The 11,504-nt window shown below is 36.8% G+C and overlaps 3 protein-coding genes across 3 annotated transcripts; 1 reads left to right on the top strand and 2 right to left on the bottom strand.

Annotated features, from left to right (window-relative positions):
• Nucleotides 1–644: 644 nt before the first annotated feature.
• LOC132192182 (thylakoid lumenal 15.0 kDa protein 2, chloroplastic) lies at nucleotides 645–3,038 on the bottom strand. Its single transcript, XM_059607436.1, has 6 exons — nucleotides 2,743–3,038; nucleotides 2,105–2,208; nucleotides 1,740–1,830; nucleotides 1,490–1,558; nucleotides 1,305–1,414; nucleotides 645–1,168 (listed from the first exon to the last, which is right to left on the bottom strand). Exons 1-6 carry the CDS (start codon nucleotides 2,927–2,929, stop codon nucleotides 1,076–1,078), a joined length of 654 nt encoding a protein of 217 aa, XP_059463419.1. The 5' UTR covers nucleotides 2,930–3,038; the 3' UTR covers nucleotides 645–1,075.
• A 1,940-nt stretch (nucleotides 3,039–4,978) lies between these two features.
• Nucleotides 4,979–8,052, bottom strand: LOC132191287 (uncharacterized). Its single transcript, XM_059606234.1, has 3 exons — nucleotides 7,860–8,052; nucleotides 5,362–5,440; nucleotides 4,979–5,230 (listed from the first exon to the last, which is right to left on the bottom strand). Exons 1-3 carry the CDS (start codon nucleotides 8,009–8,011, stop codon nucleotides 5,162–5,164), a joined length of 300 nt encoding a protein of 99 aa, XP_059462217.1. The 5' UTR covers nucleotides 8,012–8,052; the 3' UTR covers nucleotides 4,979–5,161.
• Nucleotides 8,053–9,479: 1,427 nt separating this feature from the next.
• Nucleotides 9,480–11,494, top strand: LOC132191951 (transcription initiation factor TFIID subunit 8-like). The gene has a single exon (XM_059607096.1). The coding sequence runs from the start codon at nucleotides 10,186–10,188 to the stop codon at nucleotides 11,299–11,301; it is 1,116 nt and encodes a 371-aa protein (XP_059463079.1). The 5' UTR covers nucleotides 9,480–10,185; the 3' UTR covers nucleotides 11,302–11,494.
• The last annotated feature ends 10 nt before the right edge of the window (nucleotides 11,495–11,504 follow it).

Genomic DNA, 11,504 nt, shown 5'->3' on the forward strand with positions numbered 1-11,504 from the left:
ATATTTTTCCATAGTTTTAGAAGCGTTTTGTCAAGTATAACAACACAACAAACAAAAATTTTTTTTAAAAAAAGTATACCTGCCAACACAATATATGGTTCTAACATATTAAATGTGAAATATAGCCCCCATAAATTATATGAATGCTCAAGTATATTAGACATCTTAAGTGAAGTAAACAACAAAGTGGAGTATTTTAACTCAATGACATTCTTGTTACCACTTACCAAGATGTGCCCATTTATAAAAATTAAAAAAAAAAAAAAAAAAAAAAAAAAAATAGAGGTCATTTCAATGCAAGAAAATAAAACGGAAAATAAATCTAATTAGATCTGGTCCCATAATTTCTTGACCAAAAAGGTCGAGGAAAGGGCCACCTTGAAAGTTGAAAGTGGTATGTGCTGATGTCCAAAAATTGGACAACTAAACAGAGGGTGCAGTGTAGCCTGTGTAGGTGACAACGATGGGGCGGTCAATGAAAATCTCATTTTCCGCATCTTTGTACAAAAGAGTTTGCTCTGCAACAACTCCAAACCGTTTTCATTTTATTGAGGAAGGAGGTGGGGATGGTCTTGCATAGGGAAGAGCTTCCATTTTTACACGAGTAGAGAAAAGGGGACAGAAAAAGAGGAAAAAGAGAGAGAAAAGAGAAGATAGAGATTGAAGAGAGCGGGGTGGAGGGAGAGAGAGAGAAGCAGAGGCGTCTAGATGTGCCTTACATGCATCTAACATTTACTACCTTCAATGTAATATTACATGATATACCCACCTGGCTCTACAAATCACGAGAACATTACGTTACGAGAAATGCTACATGCACTTTTAAGTGTTTACTCCCAAATGCACACTCCTTGACGTGGCTCACTCCTTGACATGGCACACTCCTTGACGTAGCAGTGAAATTCACCATTAGATTTGGATCCAAAATCCAATTGTGATTTTCACTGAAAAGTTAGAGAATGTACGCTTGGGAATAAACACTTGAAAGCGCATGTAGCATTTCTCTTATGTTATATGTTACAAAATTGACAGAAAGTACAAATGAGGGAACTTTTTTCTAGTATCCATTGTTGAACTATTTTACCTCAGAGCAATTATTTGGGCCTACGGGTTCTCTCAAGCAATCAGATATTGCCATTACAGCTGCTTCAATTGATGCATCTTCCCCCTGTATTAGCAAGAAGAATACATCAACTTATTAACACAGCCTTGCAAAACCTGTACAAAATCTAGCTCAACCACAGGGAGCAAAGAGCAATCAACCCCCAAAAATTATAGTGATCCAAAGCATTAAAACACTTCACCTTCTCCTTCCAATAAAAAATATTTCCATATTTCCCTGCCAATCGGCTCCAGAAACTACGTGGAATGTCTAGATCAATCGAAGCCCCCACATTGAAATTTAATATATTACCTGGTCAAATAGACCAAAATATAAATCATCTATGGCAGAGGTTTTAAAAGAGGACATCATGTTTGAATCCTTTACCAAAGGTGGGGTCAGCAACAAAGACAATAGTTCTATCATCCACTTGCCAAAAATCTTTGATCGCCAGTCCTACAAGAATGTTGGTTTTTGTAAAGATTAGCCCTTTTTTTTTTGTTTTGGTTAGAAGGATGTCTTCAGACTAAAAATTGAAATTATATACATATATAAAATAAAGGAATATTAAGAATCAACAAATATATCGATGGAGCAAACCATCTGACTACCAAAAGATCAAAAACATTAAGCACACCTGGTGTTTCAGGGTAATTCTGGGCCAGAACTCTCAACTTAAACCCAGTATCTTTTTCAATATCACCAATCTCTTGAACAAGTCTTTTCTCCTGCAGATTCACCACAAAATATTAGCAATTTATCTTACATTTTCTTCACTTGACCAGATCTTTCAACCATTGCCTATCCATAGGACTTATATGGATATAGGAATACTCATGTATCAATCTAAGAACTAAGAAGATGCACATAAAGTTATATAAAAAAATAAAAGAGTAAACAAATCAGCAAAGAAGAAGGGGGCAGTAATAGAATGAATGAACATAAACTAATTGAAGGCTATAGTAAAGACTGAATAAACGACCAAGAAGAAAGAAACCGGACCTGACCGTCAGAGAGGAACCCTGCAACATCAATGACAGGACTAAACTCTTTAGGAAGCAATTCTGGCTTGTTGACCCCAACTTTGGCCTCTGCTACTCCGACTCCTACAAAGTTTGTTTCTATTTTTTAAGTTTGCCCTTTTATGATATCCCAAAATCAAAATGGTTTCTAGCATTGCACATTGCACACGAATAGACAGAAATTGAGTCCCTAAAAAGTAAAAACAACCGCATTTTTTTAAAAAAAATTATACACTGAGAAAATCAAATGGACCACTGAAATTAATCTCACAACAGTTATTTGCATAAGTTTCAATGGCATTTTGGGTCCGTTCAGTTGCTGAGAATTTTAAATCTCAAGAATTACTGATTTTAGGAGTTTAAATTCACAGGAATTAGAATTCCCAAGAGAATCGACACTACTATTGTTTGGATATTCTTGGAATTTAAATCGATAGTGGGTACACAGGGTTTAGCATTTCTTTCACTCAACCTACCAAAAGAGACTTACAAAAAATCACATACAATGTAAAAGCAAGGAGTTTGCTGAAAGAAGAACCACCTAAATAGACTTTAAAAACTAGGCATAATGAAAAGGGAAAAAAAAAATTATTAAGAAAGATAAAAATAAAAACTTGCCTGATAGAGAGAGTCCGAGCGTGAGAGCCCCTGAGAGCACGAGATTCAAAGACTTCAACCGGACCCAATTGGAGAATTTGGTTGAGTTTTGAGTGGGGAAAGGTGGCAGAGAGAGAGGAGACGATGCTGCTGTGATGGGTACCATAAACGCAGAACGTGAGGCAGTGGGAAGATGGAGATACGCCATTACAGTTGCTCTTCTTAGACCCTGTCACCGTGCTCAAACTGTTTTTTTACTTCTTTGGATAGGATGATTATGATAGGACTTCAAGGAAAAAATAAATAAGGGGATAGGATGAATATGATCTTTGGATAGGATCATTTTGAAAGGACTTCTTCTTCGTTGAGGAAGATGTAAGAACTTAATGTCCCACGTGACATATCGCATATGAGTATTTCTAAGACTTTTTAAGTCATGAGATTATTTAATCTTACATTAATAAACTATTGATTAATTAATTAAGATAAGTGATTTCCTATTGAATTAACTTTTACTTTAATAAGAAGTTGAGTCATAAAGGAATAAAGAAAACCGGCCCTCTGTCTGCCCTATAAATGTACTCAATTTTCATCATCTTTGTGTACCTTAAGTGAGTCAAGCGAGAAAAACCGATTTCTAGTGTTTATGTTTTCAAAGAAAAATTAAAAGAAGCAATGGATTCTGGTATATTTATTTTATTAATTTATTGTAAAATTCAAGATAGTTATGATCTTGTAAGTTATAGTATGTTATGTGAATTTTATGTTTTACATAAGAGTTCAAAACTTAAAAGAATTCATCCTTGCGATGTTAAAAAAAGAAAGTTAGACGCTCATTACACCCCCTATGTATAGTTTAACAATTTTTACATTTTTTTTTCCCTCCAAAATCAGTGTAATTTGAGCATTTTATTTTATGTATAAGATATGCACATATATTTCATGTACACAATTCCCTTCCCAGTTTTGCCATATTTGAATAAAAAAATTTAAAAATTTAAAAAAAAAAATTTTAAAAAAAGGTCATGTCTCTCGCATAGTAGCTAAAGAACTTATAATAACTATATTTAGCTATTTTAAGCTCTTTTTTGTCTCCAACATATTAGCTCCACGGTAGCTCGAATACAATTTTTGCTACAATGAATAGCACTATTTTGTTAATCATTGTGGCACTTTGTCCAATTATTTTATTATTTCACTTTCATCTTTTATCCACATTCATTTCTTTCCTTTAATTGCTCAAAGCTCATCTCATCTACACGGTAAGAGTATCTCAGACGAAGCCATCAAAAACCCACACAAAGTAGCTCGAATACAATTTTTGCTACAACGAATAGCACTATTTTGTTAATCATTGTGGCACTTTGTCCAATTATTTTATTATTTCACTTTCATCTTTTATCTTCATTCATTTCTTTCCTTCAATTGCTCAAAGCTCATCTCATCTACACACGGTAAAAGTATCTCAGACGAAGCTATCAAAAACCCACATCACTTTGTGTATATATATTTTGTAAACCTAGCATTTCTCATGTAATAAAGGATGGTTTGGTGATATCTTAGCAAAAATAGTGTAATTTGAGATCATTTACTAGAGAGGCTTACACCCTTCAACTGATTATTTAGCCATACAAAGTGTTGAATAATGTTTGAGATGAGATATTTCTGCAAGGATGCAAATGCTTGGCTGCAATTTCCTTTCTTTTTAATTTAATTCTAAGGATCATGGATTCCAGGACCGAGCATTGTTGAGCTTTTGCTTATTCAATAAAATCGTAACCCTTGACGATGCACGAAAATTTCTTCTAAATCAAAACTTTGGAAAGGCAAGTTATGGCGGCTGTTAGGCCATGCAATACTGCCTAGAAAACACATCAACAGCAAACCTAATACCATAAAGCCCACGATTGAATGAAAAAAGAATTCTTCCAGGAAAAGCAATTGAAGAACATTTTTCGTTTCTCACAAATTGGCAGGATTCTGCAAAATTTGATCCATTCACTTATCAAGCAATGTGAAATTGGAAATGTTGAGATTGAAAATCACTTGCATTTTTTTTTTTTTTTTTTGAGGTGTAGACCTAGCACTCTTTCAGAAAAAGAATAATGCATACAAGTCGGGCATTAAAAAAACCATCATATTTTGGGGGTGATGTCACAGTACTGCTATCACGCCCATTACTAAGCCCTAAAATGTTCAGCCACCATCTGCATGGTAAATAAATACATGTTCCAAAACATCTGTCAAACAATACAGATTAATCAACCCGGCCGCAAAGATTAATGGGATCAAATTAATCACTACAAACAAGAAATTCGGCTATTAGTTCAAGTCTTCCAATCCAGGGGAAGAAAAGGATGAGCAATCCAGGTTACACAAGTCTCATTATTCTCAAGTTTATTACAATAGAATAGAAAGCATGCCTATGAAAACGAAAAGCCTAAGGGAAGTAAAAGGCATAATTATAATAATATGCATCACGGTGGTCCTTGTCCATGGTCTGGTTCCACTGCAACAATGTAAAGTTTCAAGAGAACACTTTTCAATTGGTCAAATCATAACAAGCATAATTCAAAATTATCAACAGTACTTAAACCTCAGATTTGAGAAATCGCAGATTTAGAAAGTCAAACAATATACCATGAATTTATAAGGCTGATTCTTCTCCATTGCCTTTTTCCAGTGGTACTGCTCAAACAACATTGCTTTGTCGTGCCAACTGCACATTGAAGAAACTCAAAATCTGAGAATAAGAACAACGTAGAGCAATAAAGGAAAACACACAAGCACACAGAAACTGATGGGGTTCACATCATCAGAGCAGCTGAACAGAGACCATAAGATGGAAATGTAGAGCCCAAACTAACAAACAGATAAACTGCAAATAAACAGAGAAATTAAGCTGTGTACTTCCTTGTGACCCAGAAATGGCGCAAACAAGTCGTAGAATAAGGAACAAAACTTCAACTGTTTGCCATTGAAAATATTCATCACCTGCGAAGCAATCAACCTTTTTTCCTCCTTCCTATGGGTTATTTGAATATTCAAGTTTTCAAGTATAATTTTATAAAAGTCAACAGCAATAATTCTCTCAAAGTGCACCATCAGAGCACCTGGCTAGGACATGCTTGTTCTATTACAAGCTTCACTTTAATGAGATGAAAGAAGTCGTCCATATTTGGCAGGGAGACAGATGGAGGGAGTGAGAAAGGGCTAGGGCAGCCAAGCCCATCTGTTTCATACAATAAGTTACAACACGAATTCTTTGATGCCAAAACCATTGCCAACCAATTTATATGCTACATACGTTATTCTGCTACACAGCAACATAACTTAGATTATTACCCCCTCCCCGCAAGTTTTGGTTAAGGATTTATATTGACAATTAAGGATTTGAGTTTTGATCATGTGACAAATAGACTCTTCTATCAATTTTATCGTCCAATTTTTAATGGTAGAAGTGCCAGGTAACATCTTCTCCATGTAAGACTAATGAAATTACCCCATGTGTATTACAAAGCCATGTCATCATATCACACATGCCCAAAAAGTAGAAAATATAAAAAACAAAAACAAAAAGGAAAAGGTGAAAAAAAAGGCAAAAGAGGTGGCTCCACCCTGTAGCCACCCCCATCGCCACCCTCGCAAGGGGGGCGGTAAGACTCCCAAAAATGGAGGTGACTCATGTGGTCCCACCACAGCAATGGGGGCGGTTGTGGGGCCATCCCCATTGCACCCCCAATAATAGGGTTGGCTCACACGATCACCTCCAGCAGTGGGGAATGGAGCCACCCCCTCCACCCACTGCAGGGGTGAAGGGTTGGAGCCACTCTTCTTCTTCTTTTTAATTTATTTAGGGGCATGCATGGCATGATGACATAGCTTCTAATTATGTGGGATGATTTCATTGGTTTTATGTAGATAATATGCTAGCGGACACTTCTACTGTTAAAAACTGGACAAAAAAGATTGACTGTCACATGGCCAAAAATCATACCTCTAATTGTCAAAATTAGAAACTCATGTCCTTATTTATCACAGGGCTAAAATACAGGGTATGGGGCAATTTCTCTATTAAGAATAAATATCTTAGAGATAAAAGTTCTCTCTCCCCCTTCTTGCAGCTCGCTGGCCCATAAGTGAGTTAAATGTTAAAAGTTAAAAGGTGTTCTACAACATATGCAGATTCAAGAAGGAATGCTAATGGCTTGTTTGAAACAACGAAATTCCTCCTCTTGTGAGATGCTTTTGGATAATGATAGTGTACAGAAAGAGGAACAAGAACGTCAAACAAGTCAGAACAATGTTCCCACTCTCAAAATTAAAGATCTTTCAAGGAAAAAAAATTGCTTGTACAATATATGTGAACTTTCAAGTTCACAAATACTCTACACATGCATGCAGAAGCTCATTGGACATGCAAATTGCATAGCTTTTGGATAGAATATCAGAACAGAAAATAAGAACAAGGGGCTGGGGGGACACAGTTTAGAAGTTGTAGACTTCAATAGCCCTCTTGAAAGGAAAAAGAAATCGAAAGAATTTCTCCAGTTCAAACAAGATAAGCAATCATATGAGTGCACACAATAAAATCAGGTTACTTAGGGTTCTAAGCCCAACAAGTTCACAGATTACGGAATCGTAAAACACACATTTCAGCTGAATTATGCCCTATTTTTGGCTAAGTAGCCGAATGTTAGCTTCATCAATACTTGTAGAAACATAATACACAAAATATCACAAGGTATGAAAAGGCTAGTAGAACGGATGTTCCATAATAAAAGACAACTCCAATCCCCAAGCAACCAATCACCCACTACTTCCTTTTCAACCATCCAATTAAATGGTTCCAATACAGGTACAAGTTGCCGGCGTTCTTAACTATCATCCCACCGTTTCAAATTCTCCACTTGGCTCGTTCAATTTGATATCAAAAAAGTAGAATCATTTTCATTTTCCAAAATGTTATGACAGCTAAATGAACTAACTTCATTCCCTTATAGAATGCCCTAGTGCTGTTATGCTGACATTTTATCCCATTCAATGGCATCAACAAAAGCCAAAAGAAAAGCTCCAAAGAACAATCTCATAAACCCTAAATTATCTTTTAACGGACAAGAGAGAGAGAGAGAGAGTACTTGAATTGATTGGAGCGTTGCCACATGTAAGGGTTAATCCAGGTGAGAGCGGAGAAGGCAGCGGAGCCGATCCAGATGTTTACGAATCGGTCCGGGTCAGCGTGTGGGACGCCCGGGTCACCTCGGTACGCGTTCCCGAAATACTTCTCCATTTTCGCTCTGGAGCGCTCCTCCAGTCCACTGTGAGACAACTTCTCTGGCGTTTATCTTAATATTATCGTCTTACTCCGCGCCAGTGGACCCCCTTCTGCTTTGTCCACCTCACAACACCGCACATTGTGTCGTCATATCTATGAGTGATGACTCCTTTGAATTTTGATGCGTTCAAATTAATGTTAACAATTTTTAACGCCACGTGAATTTTATATAAATTTGATATAAAATTAATAAATTATTTAGGAGTTTGATCGGTTTGAATTAATGGGTCAGAATAAAATTGATTTATATAGTCGTATAATCATTCTAGGCACGATTTGAACCCGACACATAACATTTAAGATTCTCTATTTTTGACATTACTTATAAATTCGACACGAATTCAATACAAAATAAAAATGTTAGGGTTGAGAGATATAATTTGTTTAATTAAATGGGTTAAATTATAATTGGCTCATATAATTTTATACACATGTCTCGATCCAAATCTACACACGAAACACAAATTGCCTGCCCCTAATTTGAATGGATCATAATCATTTGTTATTTTTATTTTTATTACAATATTTGATTATATAAGTTTTTAGATTAATTGATTACATAAATTTTTATCATTTTGTAAATGTAATAAAATACAATAAATACTACTATAGTAAATATTAAAATGATAAAATCTAATAATTATTTAATTTAAAAATAATAATTAATAAGGGTATATATCTTATAAATCTCCAAGTCAATGCGCCAAAACAAAAACTCTCTGAACTTGTTTTTTCTTTCGAATTTTTACTCACTAGGTCAATCGAAAAGACAAATTAACTCCTACCCTTACATTTTCCCCAAATGTTTAACGCACATCAGTCCCAAACGAAACGTACCATTTTGTCATGTTAGCATATTAAATTTTTATTAATTTAATTTAAAAATTAAATCTAAAAAAAAAATTGAAGGGGTACTCGGCGGCCACCCCTTCAAAAAAATTTTTTAGTAGATTTAATTTTTAAATTCAACTAATATATTGACATACCAAAATGGTGCGTTTAGTTGGGACTGATTGACGTTAAATATTTGGAAAAAAATGTAAAAGTAGTGGTTAATTTGTCTTTTCGATTAACCAGTGAGTAAAATATGAAAAAAAAAAAACAAAAAAAAAATTTGAAATTTTCTGTTTTAGCGTTGATTCAAAGATTTATAAGATATATAGCCTTAAAAATTTAAAGAATTTAATTTCTCTCAAATATATTTTTGAAAATTACATATAAAACCCTGTTATTATTGGAAACGGATCGCCCTTTTCCGTTATTATTAGGCCCCCAACCCACCCAATTCCCAGGCCCCAGACAACAGCGAGATCTAGCGAGTATGCATCTCATATGACACGCGCTGGTGGGCATGGAAAACTCGGCGTGTGATTGGTTGAACCGATTGACTAGGCTCTATAAATAAACGCCCAGGAGCGCCCACTTTCGTTCATCGAGCTCAGCAGCAGTCTCTTTTATCACCTTCCTTGGATCCATAGGGTCTTACCAGGGTTTATCAAAAAAAATTTATTTTTATTTTTGAAAATTCCTTAAATTCCATCTATGTCCCTAACGTCCTTCACTGTTTCTAAACCTCAACAATCACTGTTCAAAACCCTAGCGTCCCCATTCTCGTAGTCTATGCTATTCGCAACTCTTGGTTCTTGTTTTTTGTTTTTGGATCCGAGTCTGGTCGATTGACGGCACGATTCGTTTCGGAGTCTTGGAATTACTGGTAAGATTCCAAAGAACTATTATTTAAAAAAAAAAAAAATTGTAACTTTCTTTGCTCAGTAGCTCAGCTTCAAATTCGTTAGGGTTTCTCGGTTTCGATTCCATTTTATTTATTTTCTCTTTTTCGTTGGGTTTCTGGGAAATTTTGTAGAAGAAATTGGGGTCCTAGAGAGGATTTTTCCACTCAATTGAAGGTGGTAAAGAATTTGGCCAAGCTGAGTTGAATTTCGAGGTTTTTATTTTATTTTATTTTATTCGATTTCTCCATTTTCTCGGCAACCAAACGGGAAATAGGTGCTTTGGGTGTGGATGAATGTTGTATATTACTGAATGTTGGGGAGCATTATAGCTGGTGGAGATTTATGGGCTGAGTAATGCGGGTTCGAGAAAACCCTAAATGATATGAGGGTTTGAATATGAGCCATGGAGGTGTAAATGTTACGAGAGGGAATGAGCAAGAAGATCGTGATGCGTCGAGAAGACTCGGAGCTGATGGTTTTGGGCGAGCAGTGTCGAAGGTTGCGGTGGCGCAGATATGTGAGAGCGTGGGGTTTCAGAGCTTCAAAGACTCCGCTTTGGAGGCTATCACTGACATTGCGATTCGATATCTCAGTGACTTAGGAAAGACGGCGAGATTCTATGCTAACTTAGCTGGTAGGACAGAGAGTAATGTGTTTGATATTGTTAGAGGGTTGGAGGAATTGGAAGCTTCGCAAGGCTTCCCGGGTGCCTCAGGGGTTAATAATTGTCTTGCCGGTTCAGGAATGGTGAAGGGGATTATTGAGTATGTGGGTTCAGCAGAGGAGATTCCATTTGCTCAGCCGGTGCCACAGTTTCCGGTGATTAAGAATCGGAAACTGATTCCGAGTTTCGTTCAAATGGGTGAGATGCCGCCTGGCAAGCACATGCCGGCTTGGTTGCCAGCTTTGCCCGATCCCCATACGTATATTCATACTCCCGTGTGGAATGAGAGGGCGACAGATCCTCGAGCAGATAAGATTGAGCAAGCACGACAACGTAGAAAGGCAGAGAGGTCTTTGTTGAGTTTACAGCAAAGGTTGTTGTCGGATGGTGCGGTGGGAACTTCGGCTTTGGCCTCATGTAGTGATGTACAGGAATTGGACGGGGCTGACAAAAACCCATTCCTTGGCACGCCTCTGCAACCAGGTCAGAAAGATGTTTCTCCTGTTGTCTTACCGAGTAAGCCTTCGGCTTTGGATGAAATGGTAGAGAGAAACCATATCTCTGTGCTAGAGGCATTTGCTCCTGCCATTGAAGCGGTGAAAGGTGGGTTTTCTGATGACGGAGAAGATGGGAAAAAGGGTATTCCTGATGTGAGGCCTGCTGTTCAGCTAAAATTCAGAACTGGCAAGAAGTTTCTAGGTGAATCATTGGATTTGAGTCTTCAGAAGGGTGGTGGGAGATCAGCACCTTTTCTTGCACGGGATGAGGAGAGGGATGACAAGAAGAGGAGAGCTGAGTTTATTCTTAAACATACTACGGAATTCCCACAGGAACTCAATCAGTTGTAAACTAGTTAGTTTAGGAGTCGGCATTAGCAGTGGGCTATGGGTTCTCAAAATTGAGGGCATACTCTGTTCTGATATGGATATTTACAGAATCTAGTTGTGAGTTCCTCATGGTCCACTTAACATTTTTTAGAGGCATGTCCATGTATGTTTCCTTGTTACTCCCGACATTTGCTTATGATTCTTTGAAAATGAAGTCTCTGATA

This window comes from Corylus avellana, chromosome ca9 (genome assembly GCF_901000735.1).
Source record: "Corylus avellana chromosome ca9, CavTom2PMs-1.0".
Classification (NCBI taxonomy): domain Eukaryota; kingdom Viridiplantae; phylum Streptophyta; class Magnoliopsida; order Fagales; family Betulaceae; genus Corylus; species Corylus avellana.